Here is a 26,570-nt window from a genome sequence, read left to right as displayed (position 1 = left end):
GGAGGGGTGGAGTGGCGACTGACAGGGGAGGGTGACAAACTGGGGGGGTAGGCCAGATCCCACCCCCCCTTGCAGCTTAAAAGGTGCTTCCAGCCCCCCCCACATAAACACCGATCGATGTTCCTGACTTCCACCTCTCCCTCCATCTTTGCAGACCCCTGGTTTTGGGCTCTTGCTTTGAAGGACAAAGTACACACTGGATATAAATTTGGGAGTCTCTCCCACCCCCCCCCCACCCACCCACCCGCTGAAGTTAAAGTCACTTTCTCCCCCCCTCCCCTCACTCTGTTCCCTGCAGGAGGGGGCCCCATTTATCCTTCAGGAAGAGTCTTGAGAAGGAAGTGAAAGGTTCCATCAGCCTGCAGGGAGAATCTCAGGGTTGTACGCGACGCCGTGTACGTGCTCACAGTTCATCAGAAATTGTGATGCTGGTGTTCATTTCGAGAAGAATCGAATCCAAGAACAGGGATGTGATGTTGAGGCCCTGGCAAGGCCTCACATGGAGCCTCGTGAACTGTGTTGTGTTCCACGTTGAAGAGAGGATGTGGTGACGTTGGAGAGGGTTCAGAGCAGCTTCACAAGGACGATTCTGGGAACAAAAGGGTCATGGTATGAGGAGCGTTTGACAGTTGGAATCTAGGAGAACGAGAGGGTGGTGGGGGAGGGATCTCATCAAAACATTTGGAATGTTGAAAGAGCATGGACAGAATCAATGTAGAAAAGTTGTGTGAAGATTGATGAGGATATTGCCTGGGAACTGAGTTCCAGGGACAGGTTAAACAGGTTCGGACTTTATTCCCTGGAGTGTAGAAGAGCAAGGGGAGATTTGATTGAGGCAAAGTTATGAGAGGGACGGACAGAGTCGACTTTTTCCCCTAAGGGTCAGTGAGACAAAAGTCAAGGTTATCATCATCTGATTCTTCAACCCAACAAAACAGCGATTCTGCTCCTCGGTCCAAAATGTGCAGACACCTAACCAGACGTAACTTGCTGACAGATGAGGGGTGAGGTGATCACGTGGGAAACTGGGCCAGCAGGTTTGCAGGTGACGCTAAGATCGGATGTGTTGTGGACAGCAAGGGAGGTTTTCGAAGCTTACGGAGGGATCCGGATCGGCTGGGAGAATGGGCTGCAAAAAGGCAGATGGAGTTTAATGCAGACAAGGCAAGGTGATGCATTTTGGAAACATAGTGAACGGTTGGGCACAGAGGAGTGTGGTAGAAGAGGGCTGAGAATACAGAGGCATAATTCCCTGCAAGTGTCGTCACATGTGGACGGGGTCGTAAAGAGAGCTTTTGGCACAATGGCCTTCAGAAATCAAACTATTGAGTCCAGGAGTTGGGATGTGATGGTAAAGACATTGGTGAGGCCAAATTGGGAGAATTATGTGCAGTTTTGGTCTCCAAACTACAGGAAAGATATCAGTAAAATAAATAGAGTGCAGAGAATTACTAAGACGTTGCCTGGACTTCAGAGACTGAGTTAAACAGGTTATTCCCTGGATCGTTAAGAGATTGTTGCATAGGAAGATGGAACCAAGAAACAGAGGGTTTTGCAGGAGGGAAATTTGAGGCAGTCGGTTATTGGGTCAGTTGAACTCTGCAGGGTGAAGTGTCTGGACCGTGAGATATGTCACTGTGTTCTGCAGAGACCAGCAGATGTTGAGGGAGATTGCAAAACTTATCTCGTCAGCAGAACCTCAGTAAAAGTCTTGTCAGCTCTAACCGCAACAAAGGGCCCTTCTCAGGCCCTGGACAAGGAAATGAGCTGGAGAATAGGAATAAAATCTGTCCAAAATCTGTTTTGTTGGGGAGGGGAGTGACGGGATAATGTGGTAAGAGCATCACCCTCACTGAGTCACTAAGCAGCTGATTTCTGACATCATCACAGACTGAACGCTGACACACTACTTCTGGATCTCTCTCCCCCCTCTCTCTCCCCCACTCCCTCTCTCCATCTCTCTCCCCCGTTCCCTCTCTCCCTGTCCCAATCTCTCTCCCCATCTTCAATCCTCCCTCCCCCTCCCTCCCCATCTCTTCCTCTCCCCTAATCTCTCTAACATCTCTCTCCCCATCTTTCTCCCACCCTCTCCCAATCTCTCTCCCCCTCCCCATCTCTCTCCCTCTCCCCCTCTCCCTAATCTTTCTACCATCCCACTCTTTCCCCACCACTCTCCCCATCTTTCTCCCACCCTCTCTCCCCCCTCTCCTCCCTCTCCCCCTCTTTCCTTCCCCCTCCACTCACTTCCCCCTTTCTACTCCCATCCCCTTTATATTTCACCCTCTCCACCCACTTTGTTCCACCCTTCTCCTTCCTCCTCACCCGTCCCCTCTCACAAGTTCGATGTTGGAACAAAACAGACTGAACATGAGTGTAAAAATTAATTTTATACATTAAACCAGGGGGTCCTGTCCAAGACACAGCAAGTGGGACCTGCCACTTCCATAGTGGGGGGGAGGGAGGGGGGGAGAAAGAAGAGGGGAGGAGAAGGGAGAGGGAGAGAGAGGGGAGGAGAGGAGAGGGGGAGAGGGGAGAGAGAGAGGAGCGGAGAGAGGCGAACATAAACCCGATCATGAGGATTTAACCCAAATGCATCACCTCTCCCACCATCCCCGTTCCGTTCAGATTGGAAGGGAGGGCAGAGGACCGAACTCCAGGACCGTGACATCGCAGTAATAATATCAGAAAATATCTAAAAACGTTCACACAATATATAAAAGTACAGGAAGGGGGGGGGGTCACAAAGTGCTCTTCAATTCAGTATGGGGAGGGGTGAGGGGGAGGGAGATGAGGGGAGGGAGGATTGGGCCCGCCGCTAGGTGAGGGGGGGGTTGATACGGCTTGGGGGGAGCGAAGCCTCCCCTCGGACTCCGTCCTGCCCTGGGAGGCCTGGGTCAGGGGTCCTGAGCCAGAGGAGGGCATCAGGGGGGCTCGGGGCTGAAGCGCAGGGTGACGTGGCTCTGGGCCAACAAGAAGACATGGCGGTGAGCTGCTCCCTCCTGCGGTTCGGGGACCCCCACCTTGAAACCGATCAGCGGGACGCTGCGGAGAGCCTTCACATCCTGGTGGGGGGGGGGGGGGGAGGTGAGGAGGGAAAACAAATATTAGAGGGGGAGCAGATGGCTTCTACACTGATCCTCACAGAGCAACTTTGCAACTCCTTTCTGGAACACCGTCATACCCACCACCCCTCCCCCCATGGACCTCCCTCACCCCCTCCTTGAGCTCCCTCACCCCCTTCTGGAGCTCCCTCACCCCTTCTGGAGCTCCCTCACCCCCTTCTGGAGCTCCCTCACACCCTTCTGGAGCTCCCTCACCACCCTTCTGGAGCTCCCTCACACCCTTCTGGAGCTCCCTCACACCCTTCTGGAGCTCCCTCACACCCTTCTGGAGCTCCCTCACAACCCCCATCCTGGAGCTCCCTTACCCCCTCCCAGAGCTCTCACACCCTCCCCTCCTGGAGTTCATTCCCTCCCTTCCTCCTCACCTCAGAGCTCCCTCACTCTCCTCAGAGCTCACTCAATTCTCTCAGAGATCCCCCACTACCCCTCCCACCCCCCGGAGCTCCCTCACCTGTGGTGCTCTGTAGAGGTCGAGGACAAGGGGCTCATTCTTCGGTACCACACACCACATCTTGTGCCACCTCCTCTCGCCGCTCTCCATGTAGTTTACATAACCGCACATCAAGCTTCCTTCAGCTGCCTCCGAGGTTTCCTTCTACAGGACCAAGCCCCAGGTCAAGAGGGCCTTTCTTCATCACCCCATCCCCACCAAACACCAAGCTCCTCTCATCCCCTCCGTGACTGACACGCTCCCCAGGGAGGTGGGACAGAGTGAAGCTCCCTCCGCACCATCCCGTCACACATTCCCAAGGGGGGTGGGGTGGGACAGAGTGAAGCTCCCTCTGCACCTTCCCGTTACACACTCCCCCGATTTGCCCCTGACGTGGCAATCAGCTCCCTCCCTCTCTCACTCTCGGACAGACAAATTTGGGACGCACCTGCCGGGCTTCCCACAAGGACGGAGTGGGGGGATGGGGGAGGGGTATGTGTCAGGACAGTGCGGTGGGGAGCTTCACTCTGTGTCCAATGCGCTGTTCCCGGCTGTGTATGTGGTGTTACTGGTGAGATACAGAGACTGGATCCATGCGCGCAGGGGAGGGGAAGGAGGGGGAGGGGAAGGGAGGGGTATGAAAGGAGGGTAAGGAGGGGAGGGGTGGGGAAGGAGGGGGTGGGGGGAGAAGGGGAGGGGAAGGAGGGGAGGGGTGGGGAAGGAGGGGTGGGGAAGGAGGGGTGGGGAAGGAGGGGGTGGGGAAGGAGGGGTGGGGAAGGAGGGGTGGGAAGGAGGGGGTGGGGGAAGGAGGGGTGGGGGAAGGAGGGGTGGGGAAGGAGGGGTGGGGAAGGAGGGGGTGGGAAGGAGGGGGGTACGGAAGGGGGGGTACGGGAAGGGGGGGGTACGGAAGGGGGGGTACGGAAGGGGGGGGTACGGAAGGGGGGGTACGGAAGGGGGGGTACGGAAGGGGGGGGTACGGAAGGGGGGGTACGGAAGGGGGGGTACGGAAGGGGGGGGTACGGAAGGGGGGGTACGGAAGGGGGGTGTACGGAAGGGGTGGTGTACGGAAGGGGGGTACGGGAAGGGGGGGTACGGAAGGGGGGGTACGGAAGGGGGGTACGGAAGGGGGGTACGGAAGGGCGGGGTACGGAAGGGCGGGTACGGAAGGGGGGTACGGAAGGGGGGTACGGAAGGGGGGTACGGAAGGGGGGTACGGAAGGGGGGTACGGAAGGGGGGTACGGAAGGGGGGGTACGGAAGGGGGGTACAGAAGGGGGGGGTACAGAAGGGGGGGGTACAGAAGGGGGGGGTACAGAAGGGGGGGTACGGAAGGAGGGGTACGGAAGGAGGGGAGGTTAACGGGGGTTGGTGACTCCCACCTGTCTGTAAGCACCGCAGTGATGGCATCGGCGGCAGATGTGGTCAAATGGGTACCCACACATCATACACAGGGCGACATCTGTCTCGCTCCCCGGCCCAGGGACTCGTCTCCACGGCTCACACACCTACCGGTAGGGCAGGGGAGATCAGGTCCTGGCAGTTCGCAGGGAGGGGAGGGGCGGTGAGGGGGAACACGGTGATGAGAGGGAGGGGATGGTGAGGAGGGAGGGGGAAGGTGAGCAGGGAGGGAGAGGACAATGAGGAGGGAGGTAGGGGATGGTGAGGAGGGAGGGGGCAGTGAGGAGGAAGGGGAGTGAGGAGGGAGAGTGAGTATAGTGAGGAGGGAGGGAGGGGACAGTGAGGAGGGAGGGGGTATTGGAATGACTCACCCCCCCCACTCACGGGAGAGGCAGGGGGAGTCACGTGCTCCCCACCGGATCCCTGCAGCACTCGGGACGTCTGTAGGGTCTCCTTATGCTTCTGGATGGTGCTTTGGATCGCCTGGAGGGTGGGATGGAGGGAGGGAGGCAGGGAGGGAAAGGGAAGGAGGAACATTGGCAAGGAAAGAGAGAGGGAAGGAAGGCGGAAGGGAGAGATGGTGCGAGTAATAGAGGGAAGCAGGAAAAGAGAGATTGAGAGAGCAGCAGAAGAGTCTCAAAACTTAGTTTGACAGTGACAGAATTCCCTCCCAATATGTGAGACGGTGCAAGGGAGCTTCACACTGTGTCCGACCCCCGGGGAGAGCGTGACGGGACGGTGCGGGGGGGGAGAGCGGGACGGTGCGGGGGGGAAGAGCGTGACGGGACGGTGCGGGGGGAGAGCGTGACGGGACGGTGCGGGGGGAGAGCGTGACGGGACAGTGCGGGGGGAGAGCGTGACGGGACGGTGCGGGGGGAGAGCGTGACGGGACGGTGCGGGGGGAGAGCGTGAGGAGCGTGACGGGACGGTGCGGGAGGAGAGCGTGACGGGACGGTGCGGGGGGAGAGAGCGTGACGGGACGGTGCGGGGGGGGAGAGCGTGACGGGACGGTGCGGGGGGAGAGCGTGACGGGACGGTGCGGGGGGAGAGCGTGACGGGACGGTGCGGGGGGAGAGCGTGACGGGACGGTGCGGGGGGAGAGCGTGACGGGACGGTGCGGGGGGAGAGCGTGACGGCACGGTGCGGGGGGAGAGCGTGACGGCACGGTGCGGGGGGAGAGCGTGACGGCACGGTGCGGGGGGAGAGCATGACGGCACGGTGCGGGGGGAGAGCGTGACGGGACGGTGCGGGGGGAGAGCGTGACGGGACGGTGCGGGGGGAGAGCGTGACGGGACGGTGCGGGGGGAGAGCGTGACGGGACGGTGCGGGGGGAGAGCGTGACGGGACGGTGCGGGGGGAGAGCGTGACGGGACGGTGTGGGGGGAGAGCGTGACGGGACGGTGCGGGGGGAGAGCGTGACGGGACGGTGCGGGGGGAGAGCGTGACGGGACGGTGCGGGGGGAGAGCGTGACGGGACGGTGCGGGGGGAGAGCGTGACGGGACGGTGCGGTGGGAGAGCGTGACGGGAAGGTGCGGGGGGAGAGCGTGACGGGACTGTGCGGGGGGAGAGCGTGACGGGACTGTGCGGGGGGAATGTGTCACGGAACAGGGCATGGGGAGTGTGTGACAGGACGTTGCGAGAGGGAGTGTGACAGGTCAGTGTGGGGGAAATGTATGAAAGGACGGTGAGGGCAGGGGAAGTGTGTGACAAGCCGGTGAGGGCAGGGGGAGTGTCGGTGAGGGCAGGGGGAGTGTGTGACGGGAAGGTGAGAGTGGGCGGGTGAGTGATGGGACGGTGCGGGTGGAGTGTGTGATGGGACGGTGGAGGGAGAGTGTGTGACGAGACAGTGCGGGGAGAGTGTGTGAAGGGACGTTGCGGGGAGAGTGTGTGAAGGGACGGTGCGGGGAGAGTGTGTGAAGGGACGGTGCGGGGAGAGCGTGTGAAGGGACGGTGCGGGGGGAGTGTGTGAAGGGACGGTGCGGGGGGAGTGTGTGATGGGACAGTGTGCAGGGGGGTGTGAGACAGGACGGTGAGGGAAGGGGGAATGTGTGACGGGACGGTGAGGGTGCGGGTGGAGCATGTGATGGGACGGTGGTGGGGGGGTGGGAGTGTGTGGCAGGACGGTGCGAGGGAATGTGTCACGGAACAGGGCATGGGGAGTGTGTGACAGGTCAGTGTTGGGGGAGTGTGTGATGGACGCTGTGCAAGGAGGTGTGTGACAGGACGGTGAGGGCAGGGGGAGTGTATGACGGGAAGGTGAGGGTGGTGAGTAAGTGATGGGATGGGGCGGGTGGCGGAGTGTTTGACGGGACGATGCGGTGGGAGTGTTACCTGGATCCAATCCTTCTTTTCCTCTTCTGTTCTGTAAGAAAATCGATGATTAGAAACAAGATCCTCAGCCCGAATCCCCCCTCAGCCCGAATCCCCCCTCAGCCCGAATCCCCCCTCAGCCCGAATCCCCCCTCAGCCCGAATCCCCCCTCAGCCCCGAATCCCCCCTCAGCCCGAATCCCCCCTCAGCCCGAATCCCCCCTCAGCCCGAATCCCCCCTCAGCCCGAATCCCCCCTCAGCCCGAATCCCCCCTCAGCCCGAATCCCCCCTCAGCCCGAATCCCCCCTCAGCCCGAATCCCCCCTCAGCCCGAATCCCCCCTCAGCCCGAATCCCCCCTCAGCCCGAATCCCCCCTCAGCCCGAATCCCCCCTCAGCCCGAATCCCCCCTCAGCCCGAATCCCCCCTCAGCCCGAATCCCCCCTCAGCCCGAATCCCTCCTCAGCCTCCTTCGCTCCCGGAGAAAATTGCCAGTTCTGATACCTCAACCACCCCCTCGGAACGTCCTGAATAATCTTCCTGCCACCATTCCCACAGCTCAATGATATCCCTCCCATGGCTGTGCGTCAAAACTGCCTGTGATACTCCCAGCATGGTCTCACCCGCGTCTCGTACAGGTTTGTAACAGGACATCCCAGCTCCTGGTCTCGGTGCCGTGTCCTATGATATCCCACCCCCCTGTCTACCTGTGTCCCCAATGTCAGTGAATGACGTCCCTGTACCCCCAGGTCTCTTTGTTCTGCAATACTCCCCACCCCCTGTCTATTCTGTTCTACAACACTCCCCACCCCCCCCGACTACCTGTGTTCCTACTGTCAAGGAACGATGTCCATGTACCCCTAGGTCTCTCTGTTCTACCACATTCCCCACACCCCCCCGTCTACCTGTACCCCCACTGTCAGGGAACAATGTCCCTGTACCCCCGTCTCTTTGCTCTACAACACTCCCAACTTCACCGACTTTCACTGTGTCTCAGAGGGCAATGTGACAGAGATAGTTCCTATGGGAGGGAGCATAGGGCAACTTCATTTCACTGAAGTGGGGTCCATTCAGGAGCCTGATAACAGCACAGGGCAGTATTGTTTAATTGAGGCAGAGTTCATACAGGAGCCTGATAACAGTATGGGGCAGCTTTGTTTAATTGAGGTGGGGTTCATGCAGGAGCCTGATAACAGCACAGGGCAGTATCATTTCACTGAGGGTGGGGGTAATGCAGAAGTTCGATAAAAGCATGAGGAAGTATCATTTCACTGAGGGAAGGGATCATGTAGGAGTTTGATAACAGCACGGGGAAGTATCATTTCACTGAGGGTGGGGATCATGCAGGAGTTTGATAACAGCACGGGAAGTATCATTTAACTCAGGGTGGGGTTCATTCAAGAGCCTGATAACACTGGAGAATGATTTTTCTTCCTTAACACATTTGAGCGTATTTTATGGACATTGTCTGCTGACTTCAAAATTCAAGGACTTTCATGGTTTTATTTCTTTCTCTCTGTACTGCACAGTCAGCTTGCTTTATCTCTTTACGTGTTTACACTGGGTACAAATCATTTTTGCACTCTAAATAAGCGGTAATTCTGTTGCACATAGGATCTCAGGTCTGTATGTGATGTCATTTGCATTGACCATAAATCTGAAATGAGTACCTGGTCTGCAGTTCCAGTGAGCGCTGTTTCCCAGACACCAGAAACGTCCAGCTCGAAATCTGCTTGTTGGTGTCTTTCACCTGCCAAGTGCAAGCAGACATCACTTCTGGCCCTCGATTTCAGGAGTATGTGATGGGATGGTGCAGAGGGAGCTTCATTCTGTGTCCAACCCCCGGGGAGTGTGTGACGGGACGGTGCGGAGGGAGCTTCACTCTGTGTCCCACCCCCCCGGGGAGTTAGGGACCTTGCAGCTCGATGACCTCGCTTTGGTCAGGGAGAGTGAAGATGTCATAGATAGGATTTATAGTCAGGTGGTCACACCTGGCCCATGGGAGGAGGGGCAGTGGGTTACTGTTAGGAGGATGAAAGAGAATGTGGAAGATCTCTGAGATGCATTTATTTCAATGCAAGGAGTGTGGTAAATAAAGTGGATGAACTAATGGTGTGGATTGACACGTGGTGTTATAATGTGATAGCAATTAGTGAGAGTTGGTTGAAGGAAGGTTGTGACTGGCAGCTAAAATATTCAGAGATTTCGCTGCTTTAGACGTGACAGAATTGACAGGGTACAAGGGGAAGGTGTTGCGTTGCTTGTCAGGGAAGATATTACAGCAGTGCTGAGGCAAGATAGACTGGAGGACTCATTGCGCGAGGCTCTGTGGGTTGAACTAAAAAAATAAGAAAGGTGAGGCTACAAGTATAGGGGTATATTATAGGCCGCCAGAAGAGGATAGGGAACTGGAAGAGCAAATGTTCAGGGAAATAGCTGAGATGTGTAGTAGAAATAGGGTTGTGATAGTTGGGGATTTCAATTTTCCTAACATTGATTGGGAAACACAATGAGTGAGAGGGCAGGATGGCTTAGACTTTGTACAGTGTGTTCAGGATTGCTTTTTACAGCAGTATGTTGAAGCGCCTACTAGAGGGGAGGCAGTGTTAGATCTATTGGTAGGGAACGGAATAGGGCAGGTGACGGAAGTGTGCATTGGTGAGAACTTTGGATCCAGTGATAAAGGGTGCATTCGCTTCAATTTAAATATGGAAAGGGATAGATCAAGTCTGAGGTTGAAGATCTTCGAGTGGGGGAAGGCTAGATTTGAAGAAATGAGAAGGGATTTGCAGAAAATTATATGGGCTGATCTGGTAAGAATGTAGAGGAGATTTGGAGGGTATTTAAAGAAGAGATATTGAGACTTGCAGGATCTTTATGTGCCAGTCAGATCGAAAAGCAAGGCCAAAAGCTTAAGGGAACTGTGGTTTTCTGGAAAAATTAGGAAGTTGGTTCAGGATGAGGGGGACATTTACTAAATTTAAGAAGCAAAAAATGGATAAGAGGTATGATTGCAGAAAAGACCTGAATAAGGAAATCAGAAAGGCAAAAAAAAGGTATGAGGTGTCAATAGCTGATAAGGTAAAAGTGAATCCAAAGGGTTTTTACAGATATGTGAATAGTTAAAGGAGGGTTAGGGATAGAATAGGACCGCTGGAAAATGAGAGCAGTGAACTGTGCGAGGAACTAAGAGATATTAAATGATTTTTTTCTCATCTGTGTTTACGAAGGAAAAGGACATTGTACAATGTGAAATAAGTGAGGCAAATGGCTTAGTTATGGAAAAGACAGGGATTAGTAAAGAGAGGGTTTTGGAGCTTCTAGGGTCAGTAAAAGTGGATGTCTCCTGGTCCTGATGGGACTTTTCCTAGGACGTTAAGGGAGGGCAGGGAGCAAATAGCAGGGGCTCTAATAGTGATTTTTCAACGATCACTGGAGGAGGTTGTGGTGCCGTGGGATTGGAGGGTTGCTTATGTAGTTCCGCTGTTTAAAAAAGGCACGAGGTGTCGGCCAAGTAATTATAGGCCTGTAAGCTTGACTTCGCTGGTAGGGAAAGTTATGGAGGGTATTCTTAGAGATGGTGTTTATAAATATCTGGATAGGCAGGGATTGATCAGGAGCACCCAGCATGGGTTTGTGAAGGGGAAGTCATGTTTGACGAACCTTGTTGAGTTTTTCAAAGAAGTGACAAGGAAGGTGGATGAAGGTAGGGCAGTTGATGTAGTCTATCTGGATTTTAGCAAAGCTTTTGATAATGTTCCACATGAAAGGTTAGTAAGGGAGGAGTCACGTGATGGAGTAGTGGCCAGTTGGGGAACTCCAGCCCTCTCCAGAAAAGTTAAAAAAAAGACAGTGAAAAACAAAGGCACAAACAAAAAAACCAAAATAAAGTGAAAATAAAGGTGTGGAAAAAATGGCAGCGAAAAAAGAAAAGCCAAAAGCAACGGGAAGAAGAGAAGAAGAAAGGACGTCGGAAGAAGAAGGTGAAGGCCTTACCTGTCTGAGAAGGCCTGCTGCGGAGAGAGAGAAGCCCACTCCCTAAGGTCAGTGGAAGCCCCGAACTCGGGACTACAAAAATGGCTCATGGAGCCAAGCAAAAGTGCGCAACCGTGCATGCGCGAGGAGTCATGCATGCGCGATGCGCAAGACAAAAATAACACTGACGGGAGGGGGGACCAGCTGAGGAGTCAATCTCCACAGCTGACAATGACAGCCACAACAAAACAGCAAGAAGAAAACACAGAAAATAACGAGAGCAAGAAAGAAGAGAGTAAAAAGAATTCAAAGAAACAACAGATGACCAACCCAGAGGAAGAAGACCAGCAGCAAGACACTTCTAATAAAAATAAGAAGACCAAAAATACCCAACAAAATAAAACAAACAAACCAACAAGAAAACCAGAAGAGACAGAGGTAAAGGACACAGATCCTGGAGCGGACTCAGAAAAAGAAGAGGAAGAACACAGAGAAATGGAAGATGAAAGGAAGAGCAAGACAATGGATATTTTTTTTTAAAGAATATATGGAATCAGTAAAAGAATGGCAATCACAAGAATTCAGTGAAATAAAAAGAAGAGTAAAAAGTACAGAAGAAAAAATTAATAGATTAGAGATGATCATGTCAGATATAGGAAAAAGAGTGGACAAGGTGGAAGAACGAGAAACAGCCGTAGAAATGGAAGTAGATGACTTAAAAAAGAAATTAGAAGAATCTGATAAAAAAGTTAAAGAGACACAAGAGCTGTTAGCTCAGAAGATAGATATAATGAAAAATTATAATAGAAGAAACAATATAAAGATAATGGGCCTTAAGGAAGATGAAGAAGGCAAGAATATGAGAGAATTTATAAAAGAATGGATCCCCAGGATCCTAGGAAGACCAGAACTACAGGAAGAAATTGAAATAGAAAGGGCACACAGAACATTAGCCCCTAAACCACAACCACAACAAAAACCAAGATCCATTCTAGAAAAATTCTTAAGATATACAACAAGAGAAAATATATTGGAGAAAGCAATGAGAAAAATAAGAGAAGACAAAAAATACATAGAGTACAGAGAAAGATTGAAGAGGTTAGGACTTTATTCCTTGGAACGTAGACAGTTGAGAGGGGATTTGTTAGAGGTGTTTAAAATTATGAAGGGAATAGATAGACTAGATGCTAGTAGACTCTTCCCCTTGAGAGCAGGGGAGGTTGAAACAAGAGGACACAAGTTGAGGGTAAGGGGGCAAAATTTTAGGAGAAACATTAGAAGATGCTTCTTCACTCAGAGGGTGGTGGCTGAATGGAATAATCTTCCAGAGTTGAGGCAGTCAATTCTTTCACTTAAGAGGAGGCTGGATATATACATGGATAAGAGAGGGTTGGAGGGTTATGGGCGGAGAATAGGTGGGGGGATCTAGCGGAGTTGTTTGTGTGAACCAGCGAGGATTTGAAGGGCCGAGGTGGCCTGTTTCCATGCCATAAACTGTTAGATGGATGGTGCGGAGGGAACTTCACTCTGTATCCAACCCCCCAGGGAGTGTGTGACTGGATGGGGTAGAGGGAGTTTCACTCTGTGTCCCACCCCCCACGGGAAGAGTGTGATGGGACGGTGCGGAGGGAGCTTCACACTGTGCCCGAACCCCCCGGGGAGTGTGTGATGGAACAGTGTGGAAGGATTAACGCCTACCTCCATCCCGTTAACGTCGATCCGTGCACGGACACTGAACTTCTGGCCAATCAGGCGCAGTTTGGGGACACAGTACAGCAGCCGGTCGTTGAACTGTGGAGGCCGGGAGCAGGGAGTGGGGTGGGAAGGAAACACACAAGGAACAGGTTAGTGGTGAGGGACGTGGGGATCATTCAGGAGTCTGATAACAGTACGGTTTCACTGTGCTCCCTCCCCACCTACCCCCACTCACCAGAATGAGGTAACGGTGCTGTATGTTGCCCTTCCGGGCTGAGAGTTTCAGGATGTGACCTTCCTTGATGAGTTCGTTGCTGGGGTTTACAATGTCCTCTTCACCTCCCAGGAGCGCATGGACCTTCAGGAGCTTGTGCATGCGTTCCTGAGGTGGAGAGGAGGTGCTCAGGGATGATCGGCAAGTCTCCCTCCCCTACCCCATGGTCCCCACCCCGTTCCCACACCGCGGACCCCACCCCTTTCCTCACCGTGGATCCCACCCCTTCCTGTTCACACCCCATAGACCCCATCCCTCATTCCCTCCGTGGACCCCACCCCTTCCCTTTCACCCCTGCAGACCTCTCTCTCCATTCATCCCCTGCAGACCCCACCCCTTTCCATTCGCACCCCGTGGACCTCTCCCCTCCCCACTCACTCTAATCCCGTTCACAGCCCACAGACCCTACCCCCTCAACCCCACCCCTGCCGCCTCTCTCTCTAGTCCTTGAACCCTTCCCCATCCCTGCTCCCCTCTCCCTGATCCCGCTGAACCACCCCTCTGTATTTCCCTCTCTCCCTCCACGATTAAGCCCCCCCATTCCCCACCTCTCTTCCTCACTTTCCCCCTTCCCCATCATCGCCTCACTGATCCGACCCACCCCATCCCCCTGCCTTCCCACCTCCCTCCCCAGAACCTCACCATCTTCCTGATGGCTGCATTGGAGTGTTCTGCTGCCCTCGAGATCAATTCCAATGACTCTGTAAACACCGATGGCTCGTTAGGAGGTGGGGAGGGGGGAGTGAACAGGCCTGGAGAGAGAGAGAACGTGCCCCACAAGATCCCACACACACACATGCACACGCACCCATACACACACAGATACATACACACACCCACACACTCACGATACTTAAGAGTGTGGAGGAGAAGTGGGAACTTGGCGTCCAAATTCCTCAAGGTCGCCATGCAGATTGATAGGGTAGTTAAGAAGGCTTGGGAGGTGGTAGGTAGTGAGGGAGGGTTTCAAAGCTCACAGAGGGATCTGGACGAGCTAGGCTGCAAAACAGCAGATGGATTGTAATGCAGACAAGGGTGAGGTGTTGCGTTTTGGAAGGACAAACTAAGAAAGGACGTACACGGTGAACGGTCGGGCACTGAGGAGTGCAGTAGAACAGAGGGATCCGGGAATACAGAGACCTGATTCCCTGAAAGTGCTGTCACAGGTGGTCAGGGTCATAAAGAGAACTTTTGGCACATTGGCCCTCATAAATCAATCTATTGAGTCCAGGAGTTGGGATGTGATGGTAAAGTTGTTTAAGACATAGGCAAGGCCAAATTTAGAGAATTGTGGGCAGTTCTGGTCACCGAACTACAGGAAGGATCGAAAGAGTGCGGAGAAGATTTACTGGGATGTTGCCCAGACTTCAGGAGTTGAGTGACAGGTTAGGACTTTGTTCCCTGGAGCGTAGAAGAATGAGGGTAGATTTGACTGAGGTTTACTGAGAGGTGGAGACACAGTGGACACGAGGAGGCTTTTCCCACTTAGATCGATGGTGGTGTGGGTGGTGGCGGGGAAATCTATGTGAGAGGACATGGCTTGAGGGTGAAAGGGGAAAGATTTAGGGGGAAGTTCTTCACTCAGAGAGCAGTTTGAGTGTGGTACGAGGATGGTGAACACGGGCTTGGTTGTGTCTTTTAAAGATAAATCGGAGAGATACATGGATGGAAGAGGCCTGGGGGGTTCTGGGATGGGTTCAGGTCAGGGCAATGATGTTTTACCACAGACTAGAGAGGCTGTATTGTTCTATGGAGTGACACGGGGTGGGGGAGAAGGTGCAGAGGAGATTCACCAGGATGTTGCCTGGATTAGAGAAGTGTCTCGTGAGGCAAGGTGGGCAGAGCTGGGAGTTTTCTCTGTGGAGCGTAGAAGGATGAGAGGAGACTCGATCGAGGTCGACAAGATTCTGAAAGTCATAGATCGGGTAGACGGCCAGCGACTGTTTCCCAGGGTGGGATCAGGAAACACCAGAGTACCTCTGTACAAAGTGAAGGGAGGGAGGTTTAGGGGGAATTTTTTTTTTTTTTTTTACCCACAGAGAGTTGTGGGGGCCTGGAATGCCTCACCAGGGGTGGTGGTGGAAGCTGGAACATTGAAGGCATTTAAAAATCGAGGGATATGGGGGTGAGGGGTTGGATTGCGGAGTAAGTTTACATGGGTCAGCACAACATCAAAGGGCCAAAGGGCCTGGGCTGCGTTCTAAACGGCAGAGACACTGATGCAGAGGGATCTGATGTTTACAGGAAGGGCAGTGGGGGGGGGGGGGGGGGTGCTTCAGAAAGGTAGCCCTGAGTTAGAGCGACACAGGGGTTCCCATTACAGGAAGAGTGTCGGGGGCTTTGGAGAGGGGAATGGGAGAGATAGCCCTGGGTTGGATCAACACAGGGATCCCATTACAGGAAGAGTGTGGGGGACTTTGGAGAGGGGAATGGGAGAGTTGGGACCAGAGTTGTAGGGTCACTATGTATCCCTTTCAGAAAAGGTGGGAAGGCTTCGGAGAAGGGGGTAGGAGAGATAGCCCTGGGTCGGATCAGCACAGGGGGTCCCATTACAGGAAGGGTGTGGGGGGGGGGGGCTTCAGAGAGGGGGTCGGGAGAGTTTGATCAGGATCAGAGGAACAGTTTGGGTCCCCGATGGAGCTTCGGAGAGGGGTGGTGAACAGGATGTCGTCCAGGATCTGTGAGCCTCTCCGAGGACCCCACACCCCTTCCCTTCCCCCCCACCCCCAGCCCTGCCTTACTCTCAGAGTCCCGCCAGTCGGGGAGTCAGGGGACAACTGGCCCAGGTAACTCTGCAGCAGGAGCTGGTAGCGAGGGAGCCTCTGCACGGGTTCCAGCATGTGGTGCTGCAGAGTGAGGCTTCTGCAGCGCTGGTCGCCCTGCGGGGGGGAGAGAGAAGGGGTCAGGGGTGATCCTAGGGGGGTCCGACAGGGGTACGCCCGAAGAGGGGGTTCAACGGGGTACACCTGAAAAAGGGAGTTAGACTAGGGTCTGATAGGGATACGCCCAACAGAAGGGGTCCAATGAGGGTCCGACAGGGATACACCAGACAGAAGGGATCTGACGGGTACAATCAACAGAGGGGGTCTGACGAGGGACTGACAGGGGTACGCCCAACAGAGGGGGTCCAACGGGGGTCCAACAGAGGGGATCCAACGGGGGTCCAACAGAGGGGGTCCAGTGGGGGTACACCCGACAGAGGGGGTCCAATGGGAGTACAACAGGGGTACGTCCGACAGAAGGGGTCCGATGGGGTACACGATAAAGGGGTTCGGACTAGGGTCTGACAGGGGTAAGCCCACAGAAGGGGTCTAGCGAGGATCTGACGGGGGGCACGCTTAACAGAGGGGGTCTGACGAGGGTCCCCGACAGGGGTTCACCCGACAGAGGGGGTCCGACAGGGGTTCACCCGACAGAGGGGGGTCCGACAGGGGTTCACCCGACAGAGGGGGTCCGACAGGGGTTCACCCGACAGAGGGGGTCCGACAGGGGTTCACCCGACAGAGGGGGTCCGACAGGGGTTCACCCGACAGAGGGGGTCCGACAGGGGTTCACCCGACAGAGGGGGTCCGACAGGGGTTCACCCGACAGAGGGGGTCCGACAGGGGTTCACCCGACAGAGGGGGTCCGACAGGGGTTCACCCGACAGAGGGGGTCCGACGGGTTCACCCGACAGAGGGGGTCCGACAGGGGTTCACCCGACAGAGGGGGTCCGACAGGGGTTCACCCGACAGAGGGGGTCCGACAGGGGTTCACCCGACAGAGGGGGTCCGACAGGGGTTCACCCGACAGAGGGGGTCCGACAGGGGTTCACCCGACAGAGGGGGTCCGACAGGGGTTCACCCGACAGAGGGGGTCCGACAGGGGTTCACCCGACAGAGGGGGTCCGACAGGGGTTCACCCGACAGAGGGGGTCCGACAGGGGTTCACCCGACAGAGGGGGTCCGACAGGGGTTCACCCGACAGAGGGGGTCCGACAGGGGTTCACCCGACAGAGGGGGTCCGACAGGGGTTCACCCGACAGAGGGGGTCCGACAGGGGTTCACCCGACAGAGGGGGTCCGACAGGGGTTCACCCGACAGAGGGGGTCCGACAGGGGTTCACCCGACAGAGGGGGTCCGACAGGGGTTCACCCGACAGAGGGGGTCCGACAGGGGTTCACCCGACAGAGGGGGTCCGACAGGGGTTCACCCGACAGAGGGGGTCCGACAGGGGTTCACCCGACAGAGGGGGTCCGACAGGGGTTCACCCGACAGAGGGGGTCCGACAGGGGTTCACCCGACAGAGGGGGTCCGACAGGGGTTCACCCGACAGAGGGGGTCCGACAGGGGTTCACCCGACAGAGGGGGTCCGACAGGGGTTCACCCGACAGAGGGGGTCCGACAGGGGTTCACCCGACAGAGGGGGTCCGACAGGGGTTCACCCGACAGAGGGGGTCCGACAGGGGTTCACCCGACAGAGGGGGTCCGACAGGTGTTCACCCGACAGAGGGGGCCCGGCCGAGGGGGCCCGGCCGAGGGGGCCCGGCCAAGGGGGTACACCCATCAGAGGGGGTGCAGTGGGGGTACACCCATCAGAGGGGGTCCAACTGGAGTCCAACAGGGGTACACCCAACAGAGGGGGTCCAACAGGGGTTGTCCGACAGAGGTACACCCGACAGAGGGCGTCCAACAGTGGTACACCTGACAGAGGGGGTCAAATCGGTATACACCCGACAGAGGGGGTCCGACAAGGGTGTCCGACAGAGGGTTCCGACAGGGGTAGGCCTGACAGAGAGGATCTGACGAACATCCAACAGGTGTACGCCCTACGGATGGGTTCCGACAAGGGGTGTCCAACAGGTGTATGCCCAACAGAGGGGATCTGACAGGGGTACGCCCGACAGTGGGCATCCGATGGGAGTCTCACAGAAGGTGTCCGTCAGAGGGGTCCGACAGGGGCACATCCAACAGGGGAGTCCGACAGGGGCACATCCAACAGGGGAGTCCGACAGGGGCACATCCAACAGGGGAGTCCGACAGGGGCACATCCAACAGATGGGTCCAATGGAGGTCTTGCAGGGGTACGCCCAACAGAGGAGGTCTGATGGGAGTCCAACAGGGGTATATTCAACAGAGGGGTCCTACAGGTGGTTCACAGGGGTCCTACAGGTGGTTCACAGGGGTCCTACAGGAGGTTCCAACAGAGGGGTCTGAAGGGTGTCTAACAGGAGTATATCCGATGGGAGGGTCAGAGAGGGGTCTGATGGGAGATATGATAGTGGTGTCCGACGGGGAGGTGGGGTTGAGACAGGGAGGCGAACAACCCCTTCACGGGGATCCCGTCCATACCCCAAATTCAGGGGGGCCCAGCTATCCAAAACAGGGGCTCCCGTCAAACCCAAACAAGGGGGTCCCGTCAAACCCAAACACAGGGGTCCAACAACATAGGGAGGGGTCTCGAATTGCCAAATCAAGGAGATTTCTGTTGCTGTTATCAGTCTCCTTAATGAACCCCAACCCCAGTGAAAAACCATGCCCTGTGCTGTTATCAGGGCCCTACATGACCCTGTCCCAAGTGAAATGATGCAACCTCGTGCCGTTATCAGGGTCATGAAGTAACCCCACCAACAGGATGGGGAGCAGGGGGACAGGTTAACCACTCCTCACCTGGATTTCCTGCAGGATACCCTTGAAATGGACCGACTTTCCCATCCACAGGTCGACCAACTCGATGGCACGGTTGAAATTCTTCACGTACTCCCCGTACATTTTCAGAAAGGGGGCCAGCTTCTGCAGGATATCTCCGATCCGTGGAGTAGTCTCCCTTTGTCGTGGGGCGAGGACGGGGGAAGGGAGAGTGAAATCCATGGGAATTAAAAAAAACTATGAAAACAAATCCCTCCCTCCGTAACCATCTCTGGTCCCCTACACCCCTCCCTGTCTCTGTAACACCATCCAGTCCCCCACACTATTCCCCGAGTCTGTAACCCACTTTGGTCCCTACATCCCTCCCTGTCTCCATAACCCCCTCCTGTCCCCGACAACCCTCCTTAACTGTTTTACTTCCTCCAGTCCCCTACACCCCCTGTCTCTGACTCCCTCTAGTCCCCTACACCCCTCACTGTCAGTGTATCCCACTCCGGTCCCTTACACCCCTCCCTATCTCTGTAAACCCCTCCGGTCCCCTACACCCCTCCCTGTCTTTGTAACCCCCTCCGGTCCCTCACATCCTTCCCTGTCAACTGTAAGCCCCTCCAGTCTCCTAAACCCCTCTCATCTGGTTCCATCCACCCCTCCCCATCACTGTAACCACCCCCCCCCAGTACTCTACACCTCTCCCTCTCTTTAACTCCCTCCGATCCTCTCTACCCCTCCCTGTCTCGGTAACCCCCTCCAGTTAGGCCGGGCTTACAGAAAGTGAACAACTGCCTGTCCCACCATGATCCCCTGCCACATCTCCACGATGATATCATCAGCCCTGATCGAATTTTGTGGCTGAAATGAACCCTGTGACCGGGCTGAGGACTTGAGACCCATTCTTCAGTGAGGGCCACAGACTCAGCACGAGACCCATCCCGTCTATCCCTTCCTCCCTCCTTTCCCTTCCTCCCTTACCCCTCCCCCTCCTTCACTGTCCCCTTCCCTCTCTCTCCCTCCTTCCGTCCCCCTCTTCCCCTCCTTCCCTTGTCTCCTTCTCCACCTCCCTCCCCGTCTCCCACTTCTTCTCCCATTAGAACCATTAGAACACCCCAGCACAGTAACAGACCCCTTTGGTCCTTCTAGTCTGCTGAACTATTTTTTTGCCTGGTTGAACTGACCTGCACCCAATCCCTATCCCTTCATACCCCTCCCATCCATGTACCCATCCAAATTCTTCCTAAATATTCAAATTGAGCCTGCATGCCCCACTTAAGCTCGCTCCACACACCCCTCCCCCACCCCTCTCTGTGTGAAGAAATTCCCCCTAAACTTCTCCCCTTTCACCCTTGACCTCTGGTTTGTGTCTCACTGACCCTCAATGAGGAAAAGCCAACCTACATTTACTTTGTCTGTCCCCCTCAATTTTAAACACTGATCAAATCTCCCCTCATTCTTCTATGCTCCAGGGAATAAAGTCGAAACCTGTTTAACCTTTCCCTGGAACTCAGTCCCTGAAGTCCGGACAACATCCAAGTAAATCTTCTCTGCCCTCTTTCTATCTTATTGAAATCTTTCCTGTAGTTCGGTACCAAAACTGCACACAATTCTCCAAATATGGCCTCACCAATGTCTTGTACAACTTTACCATCACATCCCAACTCCTGGACTCAATACGTTGATTTTGGCCAATGAACCTGTCCATCTGTGACACCACTTTCAGGGAATTATGTCTCTGTATTCCCGGATCTACCGCACTCCTTGTACATCCTTTCTTGGTTTGTCCTTCCAAAATGCATTATCTCACACGTCTGCATTGAACTCCATCTGCCATTTACTGGCCCATTCTCCCTCCAGATCCCTCTGCAAGCTTTGAAAACCTCCCTCACTGTCCACAACGTCCCAAATCTTAGTGTCGCTGCAAAGTTGCCACTCATCATCCAGAGAACAAACAACTCCCCCTCCTCTCCCCCTCACGTCACCCCATCCTCTCTCCTTCTCCCCCTCCTTTCCCTACCCCATCTCTTCCTCCTGTCTCCCCTTCCCCACCTCTCCCACTTCACCATCTCCTCTCCCACCTCTCCCACTTCCCCATCTCCTCTCCCCTCTCACCCATCTGTCCTCCACTCCCCTCCCTTCTCCCTCCCTCCAGCTGCCCCATGCCCCCACTTACCATTCAAGCATCCTCCTCTCGAGCTCGGGCAGCAGGAACTGCCGGTGAAAGCGATGGATGGAGCAGATGTTGGAGAAGATGGACATGACCACGTCCTCGGGCAGGGAGCCCCCGACCCTCGCCTCCTCCAGCAGGCGGGCACGGAATACCTGGGGGGTGGGGAGAGGGGTCCGTGGCAGAGACAGAGGGGAGAGAGGAGAAAGGGGAGAGAGGAGAAGGGGGAAGAGAGGGGGAGAGATAGGGGAAGAGAGAGGAGAAAGAGGGAGGGGAGAAGGGAGAGAGAGGGTGGAGAGGGGAGAGAGACAGGAGGAGGGGGAGAGAGAAGGTGGAGAGGAGAGAGAGAGGGTAAGGGAGGGAGAGAGAGGGAGAGGAGAGAGGGGTGATGGTGAGAGAGTGCAGAAGGAAAGTGTGGAGAAGATCGTTGGGAGGGAGAGGAGGAGAGGGAAAAGAAGGGGAGGGGAGAAAACCATGAGAGGGTACAGGGTGTGGAGGGAGGGGGCGGTGAGGCCGACGACTTGACCCTCCCTCTCATTCATCACCTCACCTTGTCAAGCAGGTAGAGTCGGGACACGTATGCCTTCTCTGAGACCAGCAGTTCGTTGGCAATCTGGTAAACCCTCTGGTCCACTGTCATCTTGGGAGAGAGAGGGAAGAAGAAAGGGGGGGGGGGGAGAAGAGAGAGGGGGAAGAGGGAGAGAGGGAGGGGAAGAGAGAGGGGAGAGAGAGATGGGGAGAGAGGGGGAGAGAGAGGGAGGGGAGTTGGGGAGAGTGGAGAGAATTTGTCACCTGAATTGGCCACACTCCCCAGTCACCCCATCTCAGACCCTCCTTCACAGTCACAGCAGGAAGATATTCTGTCTCATAGCCACAGGATTCGAGTTCCATCCTCACCACCACCGCTCTGCGCGTGTGTGTGTGTGTGTGTGTGTGTGTGTGTGTGTGTGTGTGTGTGTGTGTGTGACGGGTAGGGGGGTGGGTAGAAAGGACGGAGGAGAGAGAAAGAGATAGAGAGGGAGAGTGGGGGGGGAGAGGGGGAAGAAAGAATAGGGAGGGAGGAAGGGAATTGTGAGGGAGCGGGGGAGATAAGTGTGCATTTCTCACCAGCCCAGCCCTTACCTCCAGCGAGTCCTGCCGTAGTACCACAGGAGGGTTCTCGCCCTGTCCTCCCTCCTCCTTCTCCTCCCCACTGTCCTTCTCTCTGGGAAGGGGAGGTGGGATGGACAAAGAGCCCTCTTCCCCAGAGAGGCCAGCCTCATTGCCAGGAGCCGGCAGGCTGAGGCTGCTGATGCCGCTGTCCCGGTTCGGCCTCTTGGGGCCATCGTCCAGGGCTCCTCCGGTGTCACAAGGTCCACCCTGTGGCAGCTCGAGGCCCAGGGCTGAATCCGAAGAGGTCCTGTGGCTCTTGGCCTCGTCCGCCAAGCTCGTCTCAGGCCCCAGTGAGATCTGTTCCCTATGAGTGGAGGAAGAGACACAACCACAGGCGTTAAAATGTAGACCCTTCCTCTACGCGGGGTCCTGAGGACAAAACCAGGCCTCCCCTCCAGTGGGGGGAACTGATCATTATTCATGCCTGCTGAGGGGACTGTTAACACTCAAGCCCACTGGGGGGGGAGCATAACACTCAAGCCCACTGGGGGGGGGCATAACACTCAAGCCCACTGGGGGGGGGGCATAACACTCAAGCCCACTGGGGGGGGCATAACACTCAAGCCCACTGGGGGGGGCATAACACTCAAGCCCACTGGGGGGGGGCATAACACTCAAGCCCACTGGGGGGGGGGGCATAACACTGACGCACGCACCGGGGGAAGCATTAACACTGTCGCACCCATTGGAGAGACCATTAACACTGTGGCACTCTCTGGGGGTGGACAGTTAACCCCTTCAAACCGCCCCCCCCCCCCGGGAAACGTTAACCCCTTCACCCACCCCATCCGTAAATGTTAACTCCTTCACCCCCCCCCCCCACCCAGGAACGTTAGCCCCTTCACCCCACTCCCCGGGGAACGTTAGCCCCTTCACCCCACTCCCCAGGGAACATTAACCCCTTCACCCCCCCTCCCACCAACACGGCAAACTTACCGCTCAAACCTTTCGATGAGCAAACTGACACGGGACGGTCCCCGGGGGTCGGCAGGGAGTGGGCGGGATGGAGCCGGGGGGATGGGCTCTGCTGACCAGGGGCGGTGGAGGTGGGTCGGCTTTGGAGGTACTGAAGGGATGGAGGGAAGAGACAGGGGAAAGAGGGAGAACAAGTGAGAGAAAGAAAAGGAGAGAAAGGTAGCAAAAGAGGGAAAGGGAGAGGAAGAGATGAATAGAGAGTGAGCCACTTTGATCACTGGCCATTCTGTAACCACCCTACCCCCACCGTCCCCAACACCCCTCCCGGTCTCTGTAACCCCCTACGATCCCCTACACCCCTCCCTGTCTCAGTAAACCCCTCCAGCCCCTACACCCTCCGTCTCTGTAACCCCCTCTGGTCCCCTACACCCCTCCCTGTCTTTGTGACCCCCTACAGTCCCCTACATGCCTCCGTCTCTGTAATCCACTATGGTTCCCTACACCCCTCCATCTCTGTAACCCCCTCTGGTCCCCTACACCCCTCCCTGTCTCTATAACCCCCTCTGATCCCCTATACTCTTCCTTAACCCCCTCCGGTCACCCATCCCTCCCCCCAGAAGTCCGCCAGTGGGTACCTTGCGGCTTCTCCCCTGCTGGTCTCCGTCCGGGGGACATCTCCGCCCTGGCGTTCCGGCCTGGCGTTCGCCTCCCGCCATCCACCGGTCCTGGAGCCTCCACCTTGTCAGAGGAGCCTGCCCTCAACAGCCCTGGGTTCCCAGTGGGGAGAAAGGAAGGGTGCAGGAGCGGAGCGAGGTGGGGTAGAAACAACAGGAGGAGGCAGTGAGACTGGCACCTACCACAGACCTCGTAATTGCTCAGCAACTCTGGGGGATCTGCCCTTTGCTATAAGAAGGGGCCAGAGGAAATTCTCCTGATAGTGAATCCTTCTGGTGGCCAAAATCTAATTGTCCTTGGGAGATGCTCTGTCCGACGTTCTATCCTGGACCCAACACACTGATAAAGAAAGCCTGTCTGTGCCTCGACCTCCTCAGGAGTTCGGTCTGACCCTGGCGAATTTCTAGAGGTGTGGCAGGCAGTCCGTTGACCAGCCTAGTACGGGGGACACCAATAACCACCCTTCCCCGCCCCCCTCAGTAGCTGCAAAAAGGTTACCACTGCTGGAGTGGTCGATTCAGGCGAAAAGAGGCTAAAGGTCCTATAGGACATCACAGGCAAAACCCTCCCCCACCATCGAGAACGTCTCCGGGGGAAACGCCACACCACCTGGTGAATCTCCTCTGCTCCCCTCTCCATGTATGCCTCATCCTTCCTGGAACAGGACTTGCGCCACTGGGTCCAGCAACAGCTGCTCCCCCCTCCACCGTCAGACTCCGCAACGACAAACCCCACCAGTGGCTCCTGGGCACTTTACCCTCTCAGTATTGCACAGATCGAATGTTCACATTCGTTATGTGTTTACGCTGCGTGCAGATTATTTTACACGACGAATTCTGCAGAGGACACAAATCTCTGGGCTTGTATGTGATGTCAGGCACATTCTCTGACAATAAACCTGAAATCTGCTCCATCCACTTTATTCCCTGCCCAAATCAAAGAACCTCGATTCGACTCATTTCGACCGACAGCCCCGCTCCCCAATTCACCTGCACCCCCCCCCCCCGGTATGTTTCGAATGGTGGGAGGAAACTGGAGCCCCCCAGGAGGGGAAAACCTATGTTGTCTTGGGGAGGACATGCCAGACTGTGCAGGATTCAAACCCCCGGTCGCTGGCCCTGTAGCAGCCTTGTGTTCACTGCGATACATGGAGCTCCAAGGCCTCTGCCCTCCTCTCGCTCCCCTTCCCCGTGTCCCTGCCTCTCCCCCTGGCCTCCTCATCTCATTCCCCTCCCTGCCTTTCAAATCCACCTCTCTGCCTTTCCCGCGCTCTCTCCCCACCCTTTTTTCCCACCCCTCTCTCTCCTTTTCTGACCGCTCTCATCCCATCTCTTTCTCTCCATATCCTCATCTTTCCCTCTATCTCTCTCTTCATCTCTTCCTATCCCCATCTCTCCCTTTCTCTCTCCCTGCCTCTCCCTCTCCATCTCCCCATCTCTTTCTCTCTCTCTCTCCCCTTTCCCAACTGTAATGGTATGGATTATATATGCTAATTGGCTTGGGCTGGCCCGTCCCCTAATGATACTTTCCTCCGGACTCCTCCCCTGGGACCCAGGCCATAGAGGTTGGGCCACCTCTCCCTTCCCTGCACTTCCCTAGTTTGGATCTGGGCCAGCTCAAGTCTTCTGTACAATAAAGCCCATCGTTCCCCTCAAGTCTTTGTCCTTGTGATTACTGGGGCAACTAGAAGTGCTCAACAATTTACTGCACAAAAATTTTAACGTCTCCAGTAAAGGAGAAGTTGCTGTGCCCCAATTGGCTAGAGGTGGTTCCCCAAGTCCCGGGTGCATGGAACTCTTCAAGCAGTGGGTCAATTGCTTCAATAACTTCCTGGAGGCTGCTGCTCGGGCAAAAAGAGGCTAAAGGCCCTACAGGAAAGAGTCGGCCAGAGAGCTTTCCAGGCCATCCAAAGGTGCACAACCTACATTGAGGCAATGGCTGAGCTACAGGCGCTATACAAGCCCAAGATCAACGAGGTCTACTTCCGCTACCTCCTGGTGTCTAGAAAACAGCAGCCTGGTGAGCCAGTAGAAGAGTTTGTTCGAGCCCTAGTCACACTGGGGACCATGGGCCCAGTGCATGGAAGACCTGGTCCGGGATGCTTGCGTGTCGGGGTAGAGGTCAGATTATATCCAACAATATCTCCTCAAGGAGGATCAACACCCATTGAAATGGGCGATCCAACTGGCCAGTACCTTAGACTCGGCCCAGCACCACATGGAGTCAATCGTGGGCAGAAGGGGGCCTACCGAGTACACGTCGCCATGAGGGTCACCATCCTGGGAGTTGGTGTCAGCTGATCCGACTGCGGTTGCAGTAGCGCCAGGATTATCGAGATGCAACTTCTGTGGGCAGGCAAGACATCCGCGACGTTTCTGCTCTGTGAAAGGAGCTACCTGCTCGGGGTGCGTGAAAAAGGGCCACTACCAACGTGTTTGCAGGTCCAGAGTCCCATCTCAGAGCAGCACAGCGTGTATGGCCGAGGAGTTTCCGGTGCCGGCCGTGTGCAGCAGCATCCCTCACCAGCGACATCACTTCCGACCCCGATGATACCACTTCCACCTTCTTCACCAGAGTTGGCAGCATGGTCAACATGGAGGCTGCCATATTGGGCATTGGGTCTCCCCACAACGACGAAGACGACGCACCTATCCTGGCATCAATCACCTTGGACCAAGTTAGCCCTCACCCAATCATGAACTCCATGATGCAGATCAAGGTGAATGGGCACAAGTCAAACTGCCTCTTTGATTATGGCAGTACTGAAAGTTTTATCCAACCTGAGGTGGCCCGTAGACTCTCGATCCCCATTTGGCTGATGATCGGCTCCGTGTCAATGGC

General features: G+C 55.7%; 1 protein-coding gene across 1 annotated transcript; it reads right to left on the bottom strand.

Annotated features, from left to right (window-relative positions):
• Positions 1-2,457: 2,457 nt before the first annotated feature.
• On the bottom strand, positions 2,458-24,931 carry LOC138759122 (FYVE, RhoGEF and PH domain-containing protein 1-like). The gene is given in 17 exon segments (XM_069929066.1): positions 2,458-3,062; positions 3,574-3,717; positions 4,931-5,056; positions 5,334-5,432; positions 7,282-7,312; positions 8,929-9,008; positions 12,932-13,024; positions 13,164-13,310; positions 13,845-13,903; positions 15,944-15,964; positions 15,967-16,081; positions 18,851-19,007; positions 20,994-21,142; positions 21,538-21,627; positions 22,110-22,443; positions 23,076-23,205; positions 23,690-24,931. Coding segments are annotated over 17 exon segments (1,956 nt in total). The 5' UTR covers positions 23,730-24,931; the 3' UTR covers positions 2,458-2,921.
• Positions 24,932-26,570: the final 1,639 nt, after the last annotated feature.

Source organism: Narcine bancroftii, chromosome 3 (genome assembly GCF_036971445.1).
Source record: "Narcine bancroftii isolate sNarBan1 chromosome 3, sNarBan1.hap1, whole genome shotgun sequence".
NCBI lineage: Eukaryota > Metazoa > Chordata > Chondrichthyes > Torpediniformes > Narcinidae > Narcine > Narcine bancroftii.
The sequence above is the reverse complement of the archived record's forward strand: the minus strand, read 5'-3'. Positions and strand labels throughout refer to the sequence as shown.